This window comes from Typha latifolia, chromosome 5 (assembly GCF_019914945.1).
Source record: "Typha latifolia isolate L0001 chromosome 5, TyphaL0001v2, whole genome shotgun sequence".
In the NCBI taxonomy this organism is placed as follows: Eukaryota; Viridiplantae; Streptophyta; class Magnoliopsida; order Poales; family Typhaceae; genus Typha; species Typha latifolia.
The window spans coordinates 6,476,939-6,501,563 of NC_133090.1; the positions used below are offsets into that span (position 1 = coordinate 6,476,939).

Below are 24,625 nucleotides of genomic sequence, written 5' to 3' on the forward strand. Positions count from 1 at the left end.
TATGTAAGTAATTTTATTTTTTATTTTCCTATCATTTTTTCTAATTTTTTAGAAATTTTTTTGCATTTTTAAATACTATTTAGAATTTTGTGTAATTAAAAAATAGTCTGATCCGATACGAGCAACCAATAGGCATCATTTTTTCGAACTGCCAATATCGATCCTGATCGAGATACTGGAAACCTTGAATAGTATACCTCATGGTGCTCACTACATATCTAGGAAACCGTTAGCAAATTTAACTAGGGTTAAGTGCATCAAATGATTTAATAGATTTCATGGATTTGTCCAATTTTCATATTAAGTTTATATAGAAGGAAAAAAAAATCATCTCTTTAAATGTTGTTGCTAACACATAGAAACTTGATATATTTTCTGGTTAACTAGTTCTATTGTAACATATAGTTTGTTTACAATTGAGTGTAGAAAATCCTGGAAATCTGGATAAATAATGAGAAGACATTTTTATGAGGGCATGTTTTTATGCAAATTGTGATTTCAAACTTGTAGATATTCCAAATTAAAAGCAGTTTTATATAAAGACCTGTATTATGATTACAATATCAATTTTAATACTAGAGGAAGAAATGGTAGATGGAAACTAAATACATGAATAAGATGCACTAATATAAGCATCCAAGAAGAAACACATATACCTATCTGCTTTATATAATATATCAATTATGTTCTTAGTTCAAAATATATACCAGTCATTATATTAAAAGATCACTCATGTCCGCACCAATGAATTTGGTATGCTCAAATAACTTTTCATTAGATAGTAGAAAGGGCATATGTGGGCATATGCCCAAATCAACTTACTAGGATATTATCTATTTGACTCAACTATTGAAGGTGCTTTGTGCATGTTGACATAACTATCACTTGATTTATTGTACAATCAATAAAGCAAAATATAACAATCAAAAGGAGGAAATATTTTGTTCAATTTCAGGGTTCAAAAACCTCACTAAATGATAAATAGTTTATTTCAAATTGGAAGGTCTGTTGGAGAAAAGAATTTCTTCTCTCCAAGATGATGGAGGTCATTTTCTGAAATAATTAGTGCCTAGTGGACCAGCAGTAGTAATCCAATTGTCCGTTGGGAATTTTGTTAATTTCATTTAATTCCCTAAAGCAGTTCGAGAGCATCTGCTTCTTTTGGATAATGATATATAAAGGCTGAGTATTGACTGTCAATTAGAGGCAGAAACATAGTAGTTTTCCAGTCTAGCTGGAACTAAGATAACAAATTGTAACAAGGCTACAATAAAAATGGCACAAAAATGGTGTCCTATGCAATTAAAGAAAATATAAAGGAAGAAAATGTTTAATTTATATTAGCAAAGAGGTGATTTAGGGCAACATTTAACTGAAATTCAACAATTAATAAGCATGTGTCGTGCAGTATATAAAATTATTTTCCATATAGAAGTCAAGAGGAATACCTTAGTATAAGCTTATCCCAATCCCAAAATCCAACTTTCTTCAAGTTCTCCACAGTAACAGCTTTATGTGCTTCACTTCGTCCTGTCAACAAGAAGACTTTAAAACCCAATGCTCTAACTTCTTCGTACAGCATCAAGCTGGAAGGGATAGCTGGAGCTATTGCCTTCTCCACCCATTTGTCAAACTCATGCGGGTTGAATACCTTAAGACTGGAAGCCAAACAAGTTGAACAATTATATAAGTTTAATATGGGAAATGAAGAAGACTGTTATGCTTATAAGTTATAACAACAAAAGGATGTGCAGAGAAGTCTGTCTTAAGTTCTACCAGATGTAGTCATAATGTTCTCTAAGTTATCTTTGCACAAAGGAGAAACTCCATAATAATGACAAAAGAGGAGGTAGTTATACCTTATAACATTATTCCATTTTTCATTATGAAGAAAAGAAAATAAGCCGTAGCTATACCTTATAACACAAAAGGATGTGCAAAGAAGTCTGTCTTAAGTTCTACCAGATATAGTCATAATGTTCTCTAAGTTATCTTTGCACAAAGGAGAAACTCCATAATAATGGCAAAAGAGGAGGTAGTTATACCTTATAACATTATTCAATTTTTCATTATGAAGAAAAGAAAATAAGCGTAACATGAAAACACTATCACGAAAAGAGCCTGCTGTTCTTAGGCATTGGAAGTTTCCAATATCTATTTATACTCCATTCCCTTCATAGAAGTTCAAGAAAATGATCAAAGTGAACCCGTAATAGGCATATACACAAATCAACAGAGCTTCAACAAGGAATCCTAATTATCAACAAAAAATTTCTAACACTGCCAGAATGGCCATTAAGGAATGCGTTGCGCTACTTCGTAAGTGTTCCCAGATCAGCCCCATGGTACTTAAAGTTGAAAATTCGGTTTAGCTAGCAGGACATAAATATCAAAAATCCAATCATCGAAATGTAACAAAAGTATCACCATATATCTTATCCAGAGATCATGACTCGTACAAATAATTATTGAAGACTATAAAGTATCGAAATCTCACCCATAACCGTGATCAGCATAGTAGGGAAGATTAGAGAGTAAAGTCTCATCCACATCGAAGACCCACACATCATTCCCATCCTCTCCAAGCCGTACCGATCGCGCGTATGCCATGGCCTCGTGAGCAACCATCTCCAGATCGAACCGGTACGAAGGGCCGGTCATGTAATCCTTCATGTAGCCCGCGCAATCCACGGGGATCGTCTTCCACGGCACAAGGTTGTTGGCTTCTCCGGCGAAGCGCCAGCTGGTGCATTTGAGATGGAGGAGCTCCTCTTCTTTGTTATCCGAGGAGGAGGAAGGGGAGTGAATTGGATCATCTGAGGACAAAGAAGAGGGTAGTTCGAGGACAAGCGGCCTTGGGAGGAGGTGAGCGTCGAAGGGATCGTGGGACGAGGCGAGGGAGAGGAGAGGAAGGAGAGAGACGAGGAGGAGGATTAGGGAGATGGGTTTCATGGCGAGGATTTGGATTCTTGAGAGGTGGGGGATCGGAATATAGAGGAAGCTAAGATTGGGGAAATTCATAAGAGAAGGGTTTCCTGAAGCGGAAAGAATGGCCTTTGTTCGAGAAGAGATGGATTGGATTGGAGTTGAGGTTTTGCTGCTGGAGAATGAGAGATGGGGGTCGGGAGATGGAGTGCCGTGTGAGGAAAGCGATGGGCGGGGAAGATGCGAGGTGATCGAGGGATGGGGCGTTTTAAATAATTTGAATGAGCTTTCAACCCGGGACTAGGAGGAGTCGGTCACGTATTAATATCCTCGAGGAGGAGTGGAGGACTAGTCATTTTGCAGAAAAACTCCCTATTTTATAGTTTTGAATTTAGATTTTGATATTACAATTTCAGTTCCCTCACTTCTATATGAGTAAACCTTATCTAAGAAAAAAAGAAGCTACTCTTACCCCATGTTATGGACTGTTCTTGGAAACCGGCTCACGGACGGGTGCAATGCTATTCGGTGTGGTGGATCGGCTAGAGGTCATAGACGTGGGTAATGAAGTTAGGAAAGATTTGGGATATTATAAGGTAGTGCAAAAAGGTGGTAATGGCAAGTATTAGTGGAGGAGAGATGAAGGATGAGTTTTAAACTTTGATAATACCATTATAACGGTAGTGAGGAGGAACTCTGGATGGGTCATTGTTGCAGGTCTTTAATGGAGTCCAAGACGTGGTGTGTGGTTCATAGTTTAGAGGGTAGAGAGAAGGGTTTAGGGTGAGAAAGGGGTGGTGGAAGAGTACAATAGGGCCGAGAAGGAGATAGTGGTAGTAATAAAGATGTGTGGCTTGCTGGTGGCAGATTATAGGGCGAATCTTTTCAGAGATTTATTTATGGATCAATAGTTGTTGCAGGTCTTTAATGTCCAGGATGTGATAGAGATGTGACTAATGGTTTGAGGGTAAGGAGGGTCTAAGGTGAGAGAGGGGTGGTGGAAGAGTGTAGTGAGGCTAGGAAGGAGATAGTGGCAGCAATGGCAAAGTGTGGCTAGCTGGTGACAAATTCTAGGGCAGATGTTCGGGGTACTTTAGACAATCTACTAGTTCGAACCAAGTAAAATTTGGATATGTTGTAGCTTTGGAATATAGCTTTCCAATGAATCCAATATCTCAAGATTTGGATGGCTAGAATTAGGAGACATCATTAGTCGGAGGTCAAGGAGCATGGGATAGATAGGTTGAATGGAAGATAGTGAAATTGGCCAGATTGTGGATAACTCCAGGTAATGGCTAAACATGATGAGGAGAGAGAGAGAGAGAGAGAGAGAGAGAGAGAGAGAGAAGGAGATGGAAAAGGTGGTCGGTGCCCAAAGAGGATGGGAAATAATGACTTGTGGCTAGGGTTGAAGCAGTTGGGGGAGAAGCCTAGGTCGAAGAGGGAGGAAGGGAGATAGGAAAACTTAATCAATTAGTCAAAATATGCTTAATTCAAGTTGACCTCACATTATATATTGGAGGCTAACTGGTTAAGCTAAGGTCATAGAGGGATATGATTTTGAATGCCCATGGAGAAACTACAAGGTGTTTAAATCATGCCTAATAACTTATGATGCTATACAAATAAAATTGGTCAATTGTTCAAGTTCGCTCGTGATCAACATATTTTACTTATAAAATACCTTTCAAGTTTTTATTTGACTTTCATCATGTCCCACAAGACACACCAATCCTTCGAGAAGTAACGGATGGACAAGTGGATCAATATTTGTTTATGAAAAATTTAAGCTGGAGTTGAAGGTAGTGGAAACTACTGTAATTTTTGAATTACCTTTGAATGGTGAAAAGATAGTTTTCGACATAAGTAATCCAAAGGGCGAAAAAGTAAGTGACAAAGTCTATGACATTCATTTTGTAAAGAGACATTTCATTTATGGAACAACAATAATGAGAAGGCAAATGGAGGCTATGCTGGAGAAGTCGCCCTTGGATGATGAAGAGAGCATCCTTGATTTTGTTAAAGTGTACTTTTTGCATATATTTGATACTATTTTCTTTCAGCATAATAATTTTACTTACCTCTTAGTGTTACGAACCGACCTAGAAGATGAGTCAAATCATATTGGGCTCTAGGGATAAAAGTTCAATCAAGTTGCCTAAACACGTGCATGGCACGACTGCACATCTTTGTTTCCTTGCTTAAATTTCATCCACATGCTTCGGAAATCAATGGTGACGGGTCCCAAGCTTTGTAACCATTGAGTGCCATAGACAATGTTCGCTCCTCGTAGCGCCAACGGATACAAGTCCACAATGATGTCATGTCCTTGCTCCTATATACCGACCCAGCAATACAAGCTCTCCGCCTTAAGCTTCGGTGCAGTCTCTAATAACAACTTCAAACCCCGTGGTCGGTTCCGCATCCAAGCCCAATCTCCTCACTAACCTCTCGTCTAGAAAGTTGTGTGTACTCCTCGAATCGCTGAGGATATGCACATAATGTTTTCTAACGAGTCCATCTACCTACAATGTCCTCGGCGCGGAAGTACCCAAATATGCATGCATCGATATTTTAGCTTGGATATCTTCCTCCGTGCCCTCCTCAACAGCCTCCTCATGGAGCTCCTCTAAACACTCTCCATCACCAACAACCTCATCATCCTTCTCGAGACCATCGATGAGCATCACACTCTCTATCGGTTTGGAACACCGTTGACTGGGGGGGAAACATTCATCGCATCGAAAGAAAGACTCTTCGTTCTTCGCTCCTCCATCTAGGCAGCTGTGAGAGTTCGGGCCAAGGTGGCTCACAATGACTATTAACTCTTTCAAATTTATCTTAGTACTCCAACACGGTCGTCCTCTGAACCATCTTGCTTAATATGGCCACAAAATTTTCATATGTTGTTGTCTCAAATGTGCGTGTAATCCTTCTACAAAAGTCAACCCAATCGGTAAATCCTCCACCATGAATAACTAATCTGTACCAATGCAATGTCATTCCTTGGAGGTGAAATCTTGCCATCTGGACCTTTACATCGTCCGTTGTCCCTTGACAATCAAAGTATTGTTCAACTTGAAACACCTAATCCGTTGGATCACCCCCTTAGAATTTAGGTAAGTCCAAGCGTACGGTTCTCCTCCGAATAGCATTGTCGGGTTCACGAAAAATCCTTGGTTCATGTCTAAACCTTTTTGAATGATGATCCCCTTCTTTAAATCCTCGAGCACGTCCATCGCCATCTCCAAAGGGCTCAACCTCATCCTCAAAGTGCCAATCCTTCTCATCGACGAAGCGCACCAATGCTGCACGCCTCTCAGGTTCCACCACCGCCGGTCTTGGGTTTTGTAACGGAGGTGGGGGATGATGTGCAGGCATAGATAAAAGAGGATCATTGACACTAACATGTCGCACTTGGACCTGTGGGGTATTGATTCAGTGTGGTCCCATTGCTGGTCCTTCTTAAGGTACCTATCGTCATTGAGGAGATGGCAAAGCCGATCGGTTCATGACATATTCATTTAGATCATTGTGATCCTTTTGCATTGCGTCAACTCTATGCGGCCATGTTTGAAACATGTCCCTAAGTTCATTCGCTAAGCCCATATTCACACCCATGGACGTTGGTTGACTCGGTCCTATCGTGGTCGCTCTAAAGGAATCAGCCTCACGGTTAGGGTTATCGTGGATTAAGTCTTCCTTTGTTAGTGTGCTCTCTATTGGTCTCCCTGTTGATGTTATCTTCCTTGTTTCAACCATTAATAGAGGTCTGAGGTTCGCCTGGCTCTGATACCAATCATAGCAAGCGCACCACTTCCCGAACAAAAATTTTAGCAACCTTTTTCACTGAAAATGTGATACGATCTTCTCTTTGGGGCTAAGGCTCTGATACCAGCTTGATACGATCTGGCACGGAACTTTGAAATAAGATCCCAAAATATGCTGTCATCGGATCGACGTGAGATTTTGATATGTTCCTCGTAAAAGAGCTTTCCAACAAATCAAGTTTCAGGCAAATCGGAGTTGGGGATCTCGAGATATCGTCCGTTTAGTGGACGAAGGTCAGGTGGTCTATTTTGGATCCGTGGATGGAGGCACGTGATCCTAGGTAATGGTGGATGGTGGAGGACCGGCGTTAATGGGGTGGCACCGGTAAAAAGTGGTGGTGGAAAGGCTATGGTTGATGGAAGGGTTCGGGCAAGTGTTGGATAGATTAGACGAAGGGGGAGAAGAGGGCCACCCCTAAGGGACTAGGGTGATTAGCCGGATGAGGGAGGTTAGAAGCGGCGTCGCCGGGGATTGAAAGAACGGGAGCGAAGAAGACAAATGAGGCAAGGCAAAACTCAATCTCAATAATCAATAATGATTTTGGTTGCCCTACACATCCTTTTATAGGCTAACCAACAACTCACATTAACCCTAAAACACACTTTTCGCCGACCGCGTTCGAACTCGCCCGACCGCGTTCGAACGCACCGAATTAGCTCTTCTGGATTTGCGAACGCGATGCAAGCATTCGAACGCGTGATCGAACGCGCTTGTCGGTTGATACGATTCGGACTTCACCGACGTCGTCTCGAGTTTGGATTTATTTTAGGATAAGATTGTGTTTTAGGATAAGATTGAGTTTTAGGATAAGATTGTGTTTTAGGATAAGATTGAGTTGTTGGTTAGCCTATAAAAGTATGTGTAGGGCAACCAAAATTAGGAATTGAATATTGAGAATTGAGTTTGCCTTGCCTCCTTCATCTTCTTCGCTCTCGTTCCCTCAATCTCCCCGGCGACGCCGCTTCTAATCTCCCTCGACAGGCCAATCACCCTAGTCCCTTAGGAGTGGCCCTCTTCTCCCCCTTCTTCCAATTTATCCATCGCTATCTCTAACCTTTCCATCATCCATAACCCTTCCACCATCACTTTTACACCGGTGCCACCCCATCAACACCGGCCCTCCACAATCCACCATTACCCAGGATTTCGTGCCTTCATCCACGGAATCCAAAAATAGAGTATCCTGACGTTCGTCCACTAAACGAACGATATCTCGAGATCCCCAACTCCGATTCGCCTCAAACTAGATCCGTTGGAAAGCTATTTTCCGGGCCTACATCATATCAAAATTTCACAGCGATCCAACGGTAGGATATTTCGGGATCTGATCTCAAAGTTCCGTGCAAGATCGTAACAATCTGGTATCAGGGCCATAGCACCAAAAGAGGGTTCGTATCAAGCTGGTATCAGAGCCTATAGCCGAGGAAGGATCGTAACATCGGTATTTGCGAACGCGATGCAGGTGTTCACAGTGCGTTCAAACGCACTGCGTTCGAACGCACAGTACATTCTTTTCTCCACGTTCACAACCCCGTTCACAAACCGCGTTCGAACTCACTCCACCCGCGTTCGAACGCGACTTACAGAAAACTTATTTTAATGGAAATTAAACACTAAAACATGAAATAAAAACACTCCTAAAGTGAACCCATGCTCGAGACGACGTCGGTGAAGTCCAAATCGTATCAAAATGGGAGCGTCAATGCAATGAAATGAACATATTTGCTCAGCCTATCCACCACAACGAACACCACCGATTGTCCTCGAGCCTCCAGCAGCCCTTCGATGAAGTCCATGGAGATGTCCTCCCAAATATGCTCCGGTATGGGTAGTGGTTGCAACAACCCGCTAGGCTTGAGTGTCTCCAATTTGACTCGTTGGTAGACTTGGCATTCTCCCACATAGCCACTTGTAGGTACATAAGACCCCTTCATGGCATGCTATAGGAGTATCATGGAAGTGTGCTATCAATAGTCTCCGTAGCTCTTCGTCCGCAGGTACCTTGATCCGCCCGCGCTCGAGTACCAACCTGTCGCGCTCCTCGTGCTTAGAGTGGCTTGATGGGTTCTCTCTCAGCTCCTCTATGAGTCAGACCATATCACTATCCTCTGCGCTAGCTCTCCGCAGATCTGAGAAGAAATGAAAGGTGGGTGCCGAGAAAGAAGCGAGCTCTCTTGCGTCCCATACGCTTAGAAGTTCAAACAGTGGTTGACTTTCCATCTAGCAGCACTCTCCGGTCATTGCTCTAAAATGTCAATGTGATGTTTGTAAAGTCAAATGTCATAGGCTCCAAGCTTCGAAGCCATTGAGTCCCCAAAATAATGTCGGCACCTCGCAAGGCCAACGGATAAAGATCCAATGTGAAAATTTGGCCTTGCACCTTCAATTCCACACCTCCACAAATGAAATTTGCTCGCAAGGTGCTGCCATCTCCAATCGTCACATCGAACCCGTCAATGGGTTTCAACTCGAGCCCAATCTTCCTAAGAAGCCTCTTGTCCATGAAGTTGTGGGTGGACCCGGTGTCGATCAAGATCCTCACTATGGTTGTCTTGATTACACCGTTCACCCACAAAGTCTTTGGCGAGGCTATCCTTGAATAGGCGTGGAGGGAGATTTTGGCTATTATGTCCTCCACGGGTCGCTCCTTAGCTACTCCTCCTTGCTGTCCAGCCACACCTTCATCTTCAGCTGCAATCTCATTCTCTACCTCCTCCAATCCATCTATTAGCATCACTGATCCCATTGGTTTAGCGCAGTGATGTCCAAGTACAAACTTCTCTACACAACGAAAGCATAGGCCTTTGGCTCTTTGTTCCTCCGCTTGAGTAGGAGTGAGTGCTCATCTCGGACCTTTAGGTGCATACTTTACATCTTGGGAGGGCTTCAGGGGTGCTCGAGGAGGCACTAATGCAGCAGCGGCTCTTGGTACGCCGATAACATATCCTACCATTATGGTTGGTTGAGCTAGATTGTGGATTCCTTGGCTTGTCCAGTTCTGTTTGAGGTGCAACTTCATGGCTCGATGTTTGTCTTTCATGAGTACTACATCTTCGAAGGCCTCCTTTAAGGTTCTAGGCCTTAAATCCCTTACGTTGGCTTGTATGTCTCCCCGTAGCCTGGAGAAGAAGGTGTTGCGAAGTTGTTGATCCGTCCATGAGGTTGTGATACACTTAGTTATGATCTTTTCTTATTGCATTAGGTGTTTATTTTCATTAAAATAAAATTTCTCAAGGTCGCGTTGGAATGCAGGTGGAGTCGCGTTCGAACGCTTGTGAACCCTTGTGAACACCTTGTGAACGCTTGTGAATGCCTTGTGAACGCTTGTGAACGCCTTGTGAATGCCTTGTGAACGCCTTGTGAATGCGTTTGTGAACGCCCGCGTTTGAACGACTTGTGAATGCCTGTGTCATATTCGCAAATCCAAAGAAGGGGCTTTTTGAGTGCGTTCGAACGTGATCGGGCGCGTTCGAACGTGATCGACGGGAATCCTCTAAAATTAGGATTTCATATTGTTTTAGGACTTGTTGGCTAGGCTCTATAAATATGTGGATGGCAACCAACTTCATATTGGAATTGGATTCTTGATTTCTTGCCTCCTATCTTCTCTCTAGACATCTCCCTCCTCCCTCTTCACAATCCTTCCACCTCTATCGTTGGCAAGGTTTCTCCTAGCTTCTAATCTCTCTCATCTGTCGAATCACCCCTCTTCTTTGGGATCTTGACCACTTCGTTCCCTTCGTCTACGTTGCATCATCTTTCTCTTAGCTTCTTTACCACCTAAATTCCTAAGTTGCATGATCTATTATAGTACTGGATATCTGCATATAATCTATCATGTATTAGAAAATCATGAAAATACTTGTGTATATGATATGATGGCTGGAATGATATCTGGTCCTAGACTGGTATTGGACATACTCTTAGCGTATGGTAGAGTATGGTGATGGTTAATGGTTGTACTCTTAGCGTATGATAGGGTACAACCATCATTGATATATGATACACTTAGTTATGATCTTTTCTTATTGCATTAGATGTTTATTTTTATTAAAATAAAATTCATGTAGGTTGCGTTCAAACGCAAGCGTTCAAACGCCCTTGCGAACGTCTGCATCAGGTTCGCAAATACAGAGAACGCATATTGTGCCTTCGAACGCGGTCGAGTGAGTTTGAACGACCACGTTCGAACGCCTGCATCATGTTTGCACATACAAAGAACGCGTTTTGGTGCGTTTGAACGTGATCGAGCACGTTCAAACACGATCGATGGAAAAGTTCTAGAATTAGGGTTTCATATTATTTTAGGACTTGTTGGCTAGCCTCTCTATATATGTGGAAAGCAGCCAACTACATTATGCTATTGGATTATTGAATTCTTGCCTCTTATCTTTTCTCTAGACTTCTCCCTCCTCCCTCTTATCCAACCTTCCAGCTCTACTGTTGGCAAGGCTTCTCCTAACTTCTAATCTCCCTCGACTATCGAGCCACCCCGCTTCTTTGGGATCTCGACTACTTCGTTCCCTTCGTCTACATCCCCAAATCACATCCACAATCCACCTTCATCTCCATATCCATCCATAACCCTAACATCAACTCCACCCGTCACCACTACTATCACCTATATTATTTCATGTTTTCATTCTTGCTATAGTTCGAATCTGCGAAGGGCGTAAATACAAAAGTTGTAAATTAGGAAGTTACAGATCTAACCTAATTAGTTTAGTAATTTTCTGACTACCAAAGAATATTTGACTGATTCCTATAATACATCCAGATCTTGAAGGAATCGTTGCGTAGCCCATCTTCGATTCCACATCTTATCAATATACCCTTAGCATATGGCAGGGTATGATTTTATTCTGAGATACACTTAGCGTATGACACAGTATGATTTATCTCGAGAGATACTCTTAGCATATGATAGGGTATGCTCTGAGCTTGTGGCATGATGTGTATCCAGTTTGGGGCTGGGTACTATAGTTCAGTATGGTGGATGACATCCAGAGTTGAGACAAATGATTGTGATAGGGAGAGATATGTGGATTATATCTAGCTCTGACATATACAATTATCTAGTAGTTAGCATGCATCATGCATCATCATTGATGTGACTAGTATCATTGGATCATGATTGTCATACATCATATGTTGTGATATTCGGTGATGTTGTATTGTAATTTCATCATGAGATATATTTTTGGTTGAGGATATAATATGCTTATTCATGAGATAATTTTGATTTCATATATATACACGTTATCGAGGATATGTATATACATGCTCATACATGGCATCTTGCTTTTTTCTAATTCATATTATCTAGTACATTATTTACTCTTTGTTTGTCATCTCTTTATTTCCTTTCTAACCCCTCCGGATATTAGGGTACGTGATAGCGACTTGAGATATCCTAAGGAGAGTGATGATGAGGTGAGCTATAGATGCAAAACGGTATAGATGATAGTTTATATAGAAATTGAGTTGTACAATTATTTGATATTTGTACTCCATTGTATTAGATGACAATTTGTATAATATAGGTCGGATTATGTTATACTCATGTATTAGTGGTTATAAGTTGTATCTTGATGGTTTATCGTGGCATGTGTGGGCCCTACTAGATTATGTAGCTGTCTAGTATGGTTGTTGTGAATATAGATATAGATGGTTAGATCTTGAGGTATCGGCCGAACAGTAGCCAATGGTCAGATAAACCCTAGCTTGATAGCACTTCAATGGCTAGATAGGTGCTAGGTTAATTCCCTGCTATGAAGGGGGAGAAGTTGTTGTAGAAGAGGTGGATTAGAAGTTAGAGGAAGCCGACCAAAGACTTGGACGGTGGAAGGAAGGAGGTGGGAGAGTGATACGATTCGGACTTCACCGATGTCGTCTCGAGCATGGATTCACTTTACGAGTGTTTTTGTTTCATGTTTTAGTGTTTAATTTCCATTAAAATAAGTTTTCTGTAAGTCGCGTTCGAACGCGAGTGGAGTGTGTTCGAACGCGGTTTGTGAACGGGGTTGTGAACGTGGTGAAGAGAATGTACTGTACGTTCGAACGCGGTGCGTTCGAACGCACTGTGAACGCCTGCATCGCGTTCGCAAATACCGACAGGTACGTTCGATCGTGCGTTTGAACGCCTGCATCGCGTTCGCAAATCTAGAAGAGCGAACTCGGTGCGTTCGAATGCGGTCGGGCGAGTTCGAACGTGGTCGACGAAAATTGTGTTTTTAGGGTTAATTTGAGTTGTTGGTTAGCCTATAAAAGGATGTGGTAGGCAACCAAATTGATTATTGATTATTGAGATTGAGTTTTGCCTTGCCTCCTTCGTCTTCTTCGCTTCCGTTCTCTCAATCCCCGGCGACGCCGCTTCTAATCTCCCTCGTCCGGCTAATCACCCTAGTCCCTTAGGGGTGGCCCTCTTCTCCCCCTTCGTCCAATCTATCGAACACTTGCCCTAACCTCTCCATCAACCACAACCTTTCCACCATCACTTTTCACCGGTGCCACCACATTAAAGCCGGTCCACCTTCAACCACCATTACCTAGGATCACGTGCCTCCATCCACGGATCCAAAACAGACCACCTGACCTTTTTCCACAAATTGGATAATATCTCGAGTTCCACAACTCCGATTCGCCTGAAACTTGATTTGTTGGAAAGCGCTTTTCTAGGGCGACAACATATCAAAATTTCACATCGATCCAATGGCGGAATATTTTGGGATCTTATTTCAAAGTTCCGTGCCAGATCTAGTCCAGATCAAGAATTGGAAGAGATCGACCCTTTACCAAAAAGGCGTGATCGTATCAAGCTGGTATCAGAGCTCCATAGCCAGAGGCGTGATCGTATCAGAGAGGGCGTCAACGGCTAGAGCAAGAAGAGAAAGAGATAAAAGCACAATGTCATTTTCAATTATCAAATTAACTCAAATTAATGTTTCCTCCACATATTTATAGAGGCTCACCCTAGCGACCCATCAACTAACTTATAAATCCTAACAAACTAATAATTTTTGCCGCGGTGCATTCTAACGCCCCTGATCGCGTTCGAACACGGAATTATAGTTCTATGTCTTTGCAAACGTGTGTAGGCGTTCGAATGATCGCGTTCGAACGGCCCGAGCCCATTCGAATGTCCAAATCACGGTCTCTATTTTTGTGAACGCATGCAGGCGTTCGCATAGCCCGTTCGAACGCGGTCCCTATGTTCGAACGCCCCTCGACAAAAATCCTTTGATTTCTTCAAACAAAAATCAACTAGATAAATAGACTCATCCCAATGAACCTAATGTTACGAGTAGAGGCAATATGGACCGAGTCATATCAAATACACATCATGACTAATATGAAAACATATAATTTATATAGGTGTGCATTATTTTTTATATCAAATGCAGACATTTTTCTTAATAGAATGCAAGAATGCACAAAGTTTACATAAGAGGTGCAATATGCTATTTTAATAGTATAATGTGCCTTATTTTATGAGTGCCTATATTTTAAACACTAGATGCACGCATTTCTACAATATAATGTGCACTTTAACTAATATGCGTCCGCACCTTTTACAGATAATCCTAAAAATAGTACACGCCGTAGAAAATCTAAGCGAGTAATACAAAATTTTGTGCAACCTAAAAGTTAGGAAATTTTGGCATATGTGAGTAAGAAGTAAAAATTAGAAGATAAGTAAAATGAATACACGGTACATTTTACTCTAGATGCTACACTCATGCCATCATAGGAGCTAGACAAAAATTTGTGAGGAAGCCACATAATAATATCTTGATGCATACACCATCTACAAGATTAGTAGAATTTCTTCAAGTTGATGCTAACATGTCGTTAGTATAATAGTTAGTTTCTTATTGGCTACACGAGAGTCACTTCAAGATTGGGTATCTCGTTCTACCACTAATAAAGGAGGATGTATCGGTTATGATTGGTATGCTAATTACTGGTCTTCCTATTGAGATAGATGATAATGAAAATGAACCATTTTCGGAATTTGTTACGAAGCATTTGGATAAAGATAATCAGAAATTAGATCGTTTTGTCATTCTTAGGATGTTAGAGAAGCTATCACCTAGGAATATGGAGAGTGATGTTAATGATTTTGTTCACTTTTTTATACTATTCATATTCAATAGCATATTTTTCTAAAGAAGTAACTACACATGTCCACTAGGCCTTACACATTATTTGAAAGATATTAAAAGCCATTCAAAGTATTCATGGACATCTGCTGTTCATGACTTGTTAATATGGACTATAGCTAAGAAACATGACTAAAAGAGATAAAGAAAAAAATGGAAGGAAAAGTATGTTATTTAAATGGTGTCGTTGTCTTCACTTATTGGTTTTATAAGCATGTTGACTTTGTGAAGCTGTCAAACCCAAATGTGTTTTCTTGGCTGTTCAATTGGGTAAAAAGTAAGGCATTGTGTCTATCTATAGTAAAGAAGAACCTACAAAAAAGAAGGCTAAGCTTGGTAAAGTTTCATTTATATCTTTCTGATACACTTAGTTAGGATATTTTCTTATTATATTAGTTGTTCATTTTTATTAAAATAAAATTCCTGTAGGTCACGTTTGAACATAGGTGGAGTCACGTTCGAACGCTTGTGAACCCTTGTGAACACCTTGTCAACACTTGTGAATGCCTTTTGAATGCTTGTGAATGCCTTGTGAACGCTTGCGTTTGTGAACGCCTTGTGAACGCCCGTTTGTAAACGCCCACGGTCGAACGACTTGTGAACGTCTGTGTCGCGTTCACAAATCCAGATAAGGGGCATTTTGAGTGCGTTCGAATGCGATCGAGCGCGTTCGAATGCGATCGAGCGCGTTCGAATGCGATCGAGCGCGTTCAAACACGATGGACGGGAATGGAAGATGCAAAAGTCCATATGGCAAGCTTTCACCTCCAAGGAACGTCATTGCATTGGTATAGATCAGTTATTCGTGGTGGTGGATTTATCGAATGGGCTGATTTTTGTAAGAGGATTACACGCAGATTTCGGACAGTGACATATGATGACTTTGCCGCCATATTAAGCAAGATGGTTCAAAGAACTACAGTATTGGAGTACCAAGCTGAGTTTAAAAGAATTAGTAGTCGTTCTGAGCCACCGTAGCCCGAACTTACATTGATGAGTACATTTATTTCAGGGCTGCGGGATGAGATACAAGCAGATGTTCGTGCTCTATGTGCTACTACTCTTGAGGAGGCCTTTGAGAAGGTTATGAGGATGGAACAAAAGCATAGGGCTCTAAAGATGGCAGTGAAAAGCAATTGGGGCAATCGAGATGGGCAGTTTGCACCTAGAATGCCGGTTGGAAATTCTGCGAGTTCAAAACAAGCGACGGCGAGCACTAGACCAGGACCACCTTTGAGACGTTCTTCCGATGTTAGAGGAGGCACTAGCCCCCCGTTCGAACTCTCACACCTGCTCAGGTGGAGGAGCGAAGATCAAAGGGCCTTTGCTTTCAATGTGATGAGCGTTTCACCCCCGGTCACCGGTGTCCTAAACCGATCTGGAGTGTGATGCTTATCGATGGTCTTGAGGAGGATGATGAGGTTGTTGATGGTGGAGAATGTCCAGAGGAGGTCCATGAGGAGGCCGTTGTGGAGGGCGTTGAGGAAGATATCCAAGCTGAAATATCGATGCATGAATATTCGGGTACTTCCGCACCGAGGACGTTACGAGTAGACAGACTCATTAGAAAGCATTGTGTGCACATCCTCATTGATTCTGGGAGTACACACAACTTTCTAGACGAGAGGCTAGTGAGGAGATTGGGTTTGGATGCCAAATCGACTACGGGGTTTGACATTGCTATTGGAGACGGTATGAAGCTTAGGGCGGAGAGCTTGTGTCACCGAGTCGGTATACGGGTGCAAGGACATGACATCATTGTGGACTTATAACCGTTGGCGCTTCGAGGAGCGGACATTGTCCTTGGTGCCTAGTAGTTATAGAGTTTGGGACCTATCACATTTAATTTCTGGAGCATGTGGATAAAATATAAACAAGGAAACAAAGATGTGCGGCTTGATGGTGTTCAGTCTTCACCGATTTCTGCGATGCAGCCTATGATGGGGCTGCCTTGTGCGTATGATTTGGCCTATCTTCTCTAGTTAGGACCAGCAGGAGATGACCCTCAAACGAGTTCAGGTACTACCATTGAATTGTCTAATTTATTATATAATTTTTTTGGACTGTTTGAGGAGCCACAGGAGTTGCCACCGAGGAGAGCGGTAGACCATCTCATAGAGATTGTACCCAGGGCTACACCGATAAATGTGAGACCATAATCGGTATCCACATGTGCAAAAAGAAGTTATCTCAAAGATGGTTGCCAAGATGTTGGAGCAAGGCCTCATTCAAATAAGTCATAGCTCATACTCATCCCCCGTGCTATTGGCATGAAAAAAGGACGGGACATGGCATTTTTGTGTTGACTATCGGGCATTAAACGCTATTACCATTAAGGACTGATATCCTATTCCGGTTATCGAGGAGTTGCTAGACTTGCTTGCAGGGGTGACTATATTCAGCAAGCTTGACTTGAGGGCTGGGCATCATCAAATTAGAGTTCACCCGGCGGATGTGCACAAAACTGCATTTCGAACTCCGGACGGGTATTACGAGTTCCGAGTGATGCCTTTTGGTCTCACCAATGTTCTAGCTACCTTTCAAGGCCTCATGAATGATACATTTTGGCCTGTCTTGCGAAGGTATGTCATCGTACTTTTTGACGACATTTTGGTGTATAGCAAGACTGAATTGGGGCATTGGCGGCATTTGGAGGATGTGCTGAATTTGTTGAAGCAAAAATAATTGAAGATCAAGAAGTCCAAACTGCCTATGTGGAATGCCACAAGTGGAGTATTTAGACCACATCATTTCAACGGATGGTGTAATGGCGGATATGGCAAGATCGCTGCTCCTCTCACTTCTTTGTTGAAGAATGATTCTTTTAGATGGACAGATGTAGCCACTTCAGCTTTTGAAAAATTAAAAACAGCAATGACGACGACACCCATTTTAGTGCTACCAAACTTCACCAAAGAGTTCATTGTGGAATGTGATGTGTCAGGTGTTGGCATAGGAGCTGTATTAATGCAAGAAGGACGTCCTATTGCCTATCTTAGTAAGGTTTTATCTCAAAAATCTTAGCAATTATCGACTTATGAGAGAGAGATATTTGCAATTCTACATGCGGTGACAAAATAGAGGCCTTATTTGATCGGTAAGCGATTCATTATCCAAATCGATCAAAGGAGCCTTCCATACTTTATGGGACAGCGCATACACACTCCAGCACAGCAGAGATGGGTCACAAAATTGCTGGGATATGATTATGAAATCTAATAGAAGGGAACAAAAAATATAGCGGTAGATGCACTATTGCGCCAACGAAAAATTTGAGAGCCTTATGCTTTTGCTCCATCCTCACAGCCTTCTCAAAAGCCCCCTCAAGAGTGGTAGGACAAAGAGCACGAACATCCATCTGTATCTCCTCTCGCAGCCCTAAAATGAATGTGCTCATCAATGTCAGTTCGGGCCAAGGTGGCTCACAACGACTACTAACTCTTTCAAATTTTGCTTGGTACTCCAATACGGTCATCCTCTGAACCATCTTGTTTAATGTGACAGCAAAATCTTCATATGCCAGTGTCCCAAATCTGCATGTAATCCTCCTACAAATATCAGCCCAACCGGTAAATCCTCCACCATGAATAACCGATGTATACCAATGCAATGCCGTTCCTTAGAGTTGAAATCTTGCCATCTGAACCTTTGCATCCTCTGCTGTTCCTTGACAATCAAAGTATTATTCAACTTGAAACACCAATCTGTTGGATCACGCCTAGAAATTTTGGATAGTCCAAGCATGCGGTTCTCCGCCAAATAGCATTGTCAGGTTCGCGAAAGATCCTTAGTTCAGGTCTAAACCTTTCTACATGTTGATCTCCTTCTCTAATTCCTCAAGCACATCCATCACCATCTCCGAAGGGATCAACCTCATCCTCAAAGTGCTAATCCTCTTCATCGACGAAGCGCACCGGTATCGCACGCCTCTCGTGTTCCACCACAGCCGGTCTTGGGTTTTCTCACTGCATTAGTTGTTTATTTTCATTAAAATAAAATTTCTGTAGGTCACGTTCGAACGCAGGAGGGGTCGCGTTTGAACACCCTTGCGAACGCCTACATCAGGTTCGCAAATACAGAGAACGTGTAATGCGCGTTCGAACGCGATCGGGCGAATTCGAATGCCGCGTTCAAATGACTGCATCGCATTCGCATATACAGAGTACACCTTTTGTGCGTTCAAACGCGATCGGGCACGTTCGAATGCGATCGACGGGAATCCTCCAGAATTAGTGTTACTTATTATTTTAGGACTTGTTGGCTAGCATATATATATATATGTGTGGATGGCAGCCAAATTCATTATGCTATTGAAATATTGATTTCTTGCCTCTCTATCATCTATCTACCCTAATCTCCATCCTCCCTCTTCATCATCCTTCCAGCTCTACTATTGGCAAAGTCACTCCTAACGTCTAATCTCCCTCGATTGTCGATTTCCCCCTTCATCTATATCCCTTAAACACATCCACCATCCACCTTTATCTCCATACTCATCCATAATCCTAACATCCACTCCACCCGTCATCACCACCATCACCCGTGTTCTTTCATATTTTTGTCCTAGTTGCAATTCGAATATGCAAAGGGCGTAAATATAAAATTGTAGATCAGGGAGTTACGGATTTAATCCACTCGGTTTCATAATTTTTTGACTATAGGAGATTGATTATAGTAATAAATTCAAATCTTGAAGGAATCGTTTCGTAACCTATCTTTTGGTACAAGTGCCCATCAAAAATCATCACTAGTCTTATTCTTATTTAGAAAACATATTAATTGTAACGCCCCCGCCAAGCACAGGCACATGCACGCCCACGCGCCCACACGGCGCACGCGATAGGTCGGGCGGGGCTTGTCACGCACAGATACTCTCCTGTACACATATAATCATGACATCATCAAATAAAACTTGCTAACCTATCCATGATCACATAATCCATCACCAAATAAATCATACTATTAACCAAATAAACCGGTTAACATATGAATATCCCAGTCCACAATAATATACATTAGACCACTACATAATCTGGCAGGACCCACACATGCCACAACAAACCATCAAGATGCAACTAAAATAACTAATACAAGAGTACACTATGATTCGACCTGTAATATCCAAATCATCGTCTAATACAAAAGAGCACAAATATCAAATACTAGTATAACTCAATATCTAGTTAAACTATCATCTATACCGTCTCGCATCTATAGTTCACCTCATCATCGTTCTAAAATATCTTCTCAAGATATCTGAAGTTGCTATCACGTACCATATATCTAAGAGGGTTAGAAAAGAAATAAAGAGAGTCATGAGTAAAAGGCTCAGTGAATAGACCTTACCCCGAATCAGTGATGCCAAATAGAGAGTATATCATGTACTGGATAATATGAATCAGAAAGTAGCATGATGCCATGTATGAACATGTATATATGTATCCTCAATGACATATATATGAATGAAATTAATTCTCATGAATGAGCATATTATATCCTCAACCAAAAATATATCAGATGATGAAATTACCATATAACATCATCGAATATAACGACATATTATGTATAACAATAATAAAACTAGTCACATCAATGATGATGCATGATGCATGCCAACCACTAGATAATCGTATATGTCAGAGCCAGATAGAATCCACATATCTCTCACTATCATAATCAACCGTCTCAACTCTGAATATCATTCACCATGCTGGACTATGATACCCATGCGGTGCGTTCACAAACGAGTTCGAACGCGAAATCTGTATTCACATAGACAGAGAGTCGCGTTCACAAATGCGTTCGAACGCGGATATTGCGTTCACACAGACAGAGAGCCGCGTTCACAAACGCGTTCGAACGCGGTGCGTTCACAAATGAGTTCGAACGCGAAATCTGCGTTCACACAGACAGAGAGCCGCGTTCACAAACGCGTTCGAACGCAACCTGAACAATTCAAGCTGTCGCGTTCGAACGGACTCGAGCCCATTCGAACGCACCAACAAAGTTTAAGAATATTGGACTTTCGTGAGTACGGATAAGACTCGGATTTGGCTCTATCTTGAAGATCGTGAGTACAGATAAGATTTGGATTTGGCTCTATCTTGAAGATCGTGAGTACGGATAAGATTGGGATTTGGCTCTATCTTGGAGATGATATATAAGGATTGTGAAACCCTATCTCTAGTGTGGTTGAAAAAGCATTATTGAAGGAGACTTCTTGAGGCTACATCGGTTCTTCAACTAACAAGGCTCTTCTCATCTACAAATTTTAATCTTTCGTCTTAAGGGCTATCTAGACGAAAGATCAATCTCGAGGGTTACGGAGATTGGACTTCAATCACGAGAAGCGGTGAATCGTGGGTTCTAGCGAGCAAGACTGAGAGGAACAAAGTCATTTGGATCGACAGGTTGTTTTGAGAGTTAGTCTTGTAACTACTACTATTCTAGTGATTGGTTTTGATCCGAGTTTGGATCCGTGGTTTTTTCCCGTTTGGGTTTTTCCACATTAAAATCTTGGCGTTCATCTCTGCTTTCGCTCTTAATATTTCTACGGACTTTTACTTAAGCGAACGAGTGATATCATTACATAGTATTTAGATACATACTTGTGTCTAAGGGTTTTTTCAACATACACATGTACTTTTATGATTTTCTATACATGATAAATCATATGCATATATTCAGTACGACAACAGATCATGCAACTCAGGAATTTATGTGGTAAAGAAGCCGAGAGAAAAATGATGCAATGCCGACTCTAACCATTTATACTTTTGCTAGTCTATCACATGCATACTCATGATAGAGATCATCCCGACATAAAAACCATAATAGTATAATCATCTCTATATATCACCAATGTACTCATATCTCAGATCAGCCTAATCAAATGCATGATAAAATATGCTTGACTGAAATCATCTCTAGATAAAATCATATAATCATGCTGGAGGCCAAAACATGCGTGTACATAAGATATAATATATCCTAATTTGAGAAAGGCGTCCAGGGGATAAGACTACTCACAGTTTGATTAGAAGACACAAACCACGCATCTCTCACGTCCGTCAGATTTTGAGTGACACTCATCACTAGTAAGGTCCACGGGGTCTCAAATAAGGGGGTTCGGGATCTGAAAATATTCAAGTAATATTAATTAGTATTTTATCCAATTAAAATTAGTTCAAATAGAATATAAAGGTTTATTAGGTTTAAAAACAATTTTTTTTACTTTGCGCATAACTAGATTCACATTATAGGTATGATTCAAATATTATGACATACTATTATTATAAAATGCTAGTTATAATATACGGAAAAAGGTTCGTTTTCTTTTTATTTAATATTCTAAATATATACATATAAAGTAAAAGCTAAGGATATAAGTATAGATAAGATCTATTTATAATGAATTTATATTTCTTAGTCTATTTTGATTAATTAGAAGTTATTTAGTATTTACTTAATTATGTAAAATAATTAATTAATTAATAAGACTAGTATCTTATTCTACCCACAATAGTATAATAAATTGTTAAGATTACTGAAATTGCATATATTATGAATATCAGTACATAAATCTAATAATTATACTTTACAACACTATCTATTAATCTAATAGAAATATAAATACATAGTTACATCAAAATAAATATTATCTATATTTAGGCATAATATTTTATAACCGAGTTAATCATCAATTATACTAATTATAATTAATAATCATCATGTTGAAGAATATATATTATTATTAAAATAATTAATGTCTAAATAATTTATCTACATTAATTAAGGAAGTAATACCTAATTAAATAAATAAATGAATATAAAAGAAAGTAGATAATAAAATAATGTCACTAGTGCTGGGCTCGGCCCAACACTGCCTGCTACAGTGCTGGGCCGAGCCCAGCACTGTGTAGAAAAGAAAGGAGTAGAAACAAAGGAGGAAGAAGAAAAAGAAAGAAAGAAGAAGAAGGAGAAGAAGGAGAAGAAGGAGAAGAAGAAGAAGAAGGGAGGAGAAGAAGAAGAAGAAGAAGAGAGAAGGGGCGCTGAGGGAAAGAAAGGAAAAAAGGAAGAAGAAATAAGAAATAAGAGGAAAGAAAAAGAAGAAGAAGAAGAAGAACAAGAACAAGAACAAGAGAAGAGGAAGAGAAGAAAGAGAGGAGGTGAGGGAGGAGCTTGTGGTCCTGGGCCAGCGGGGACCACACCGGTCGCTGCTGGTCAGCCAGCGGCCGGCCTCTAGCCGGCGGCTCGGCTCCGATGAGCCCGAGCTCGGGCGAGAGAGAGAGAGGTAGAGAGAGGGAGGAAGAGTTTCTCACCAGCGACGGCGGCTTCGGGAAGGTGGCGGTGGGCCGACGTTGGCAACGAGGAGTGCGAAGGAAAGTCGAGAGAGAGTGGAGTGAGAGAGAGACCGAGAGAGATAGATAGATAGATAGAGAGAGAGAGGAGGCGGTGGTGGGGGTTGCGGCAGCGCCGGGGCCCGCCGCGGCTAGCTGGCCGCAGCCGATTGGCTACGGTAGCGGCAGCGGGCGCGTGGCGCCCCCATCACTTAAGCTGCGCATGCAGCTTGCATGGGCACGAGGCCGGCCATAGTGTGGCCGGTCGCGTCGTGCCCAATTTAATTTAATTTATTTATTTTTTATTTTATTATTTTTTTTGGATTTGGGTTATTACATTAATCATCCATCTATAATCAATAAATAAAACCGTCATAAAGAATCAACATATTTTCTCTGTACATATACCTTTTTACATAATCCTCTAATCCCAAGTGTATCCATAAAAGAATTAAAGATCTAAGCTATAAAATATTTGTCCAAAATAACTTTAAATCTATTGATAATAATCCTTCTACACAAAATACATATCTCTATCTTTTTACAAACTTTTATACATTATCACATCATCTGAACATGTCTACATCTCCAATATTATGCTCCACAGACTATAACACCTCGACATCAATGACATAAATGCATGATTTAATAATATCTCTTCCTATTCATTAGTCGCTCAGATAAATTCTCAATATATCAATATCTCAAAATATTTCTATCAATATCGTCAAGGATCAAAACTTAATAATTTCAACATCACACTCTAGACCTCTATCTCATCCAATTAATATCCCATTCATAAAAATTAACTACTAGCGTAATCCTAAAATAAACTGACAACTACTATACCAATTTGTTATGGCTCTGATACCAATTGATAGGCTCTGATATCAATGATAGACTTTGATACCAAATTGTTAGGCTCTGATACCAAATTGATAGGCTCTGACACCAAATTTTTAGGGCTCTGTTACCAAATGATGGGTTCTTGTACCAAATGATGAGATTTGGAACCAAAAGATCGGCTACGGAACAATTCCTTAAGATCTGAATTTATTACAAAAAGCAGTGCGCACAACCGTGGGAAAATATTCGTCTGATATTATCTAGTAGCCATAAAATTATGAAACTAATTGAGTTAGATCCGTAACTTCTTGATCTACAACTTTTGTATTTATGCCCTTCGCAGTTTCGAACTGTAGTAGGGACAAAAACACAGAATAACGTGGGTGATGGTGATCGTAACGGGTGAAGTGGATGTTAGGGTTATGAATGGGTATGGAGATGAGGGTGAATTGTGGATGTGATTTAGGGATATAAATGAAGAGAATGAAATGGTCGAGATCCCAAAGAAGGGTGACTCGACAG

The 24,625-nt window shown here is 41.0% G+C and overlaps 1 protein-coding gene across 8 annotated transcripts in view; it reads right to left on the reverse strand.

Moving 5' to 3' along the window:
- Positions 1–3,215, reverse strand: part of LOC140788029 (acid phosphatase 1-like) — a 40,578-nt gene extending 37,363 nt beyond the window's left edge. For 7 of the 8 annotated variants that reach the window (XR_012108947.1, XR_012108948.1, XR_012108946.1 and 4 more), the window contains exons 1-2: positions 2,498–3,199; positions 1,449–1,658 (exon numbers count right to left, since the gene is read on the reverse strand). Coding sequence is in view for 4 of the 8 variants with exons in the window: in XM_073137121.1 (XP_072993222.1) it covers positions 1,449–1,658; positions 2,498–3,021 (734 nt within the window). In the remaining 4 variants the exon portion in view is untranslated. Of the gene's footprint in view, positions 1–1,448; positions 1,659–2,497 lie in introns of all 8 variants that reach the window. The other variant, XM_073137118.1, reaches the window with a different exon arrangement.
- Between the last annotated feature and the right edge of the window lie 21,410 nt (positions 3,216–24,625).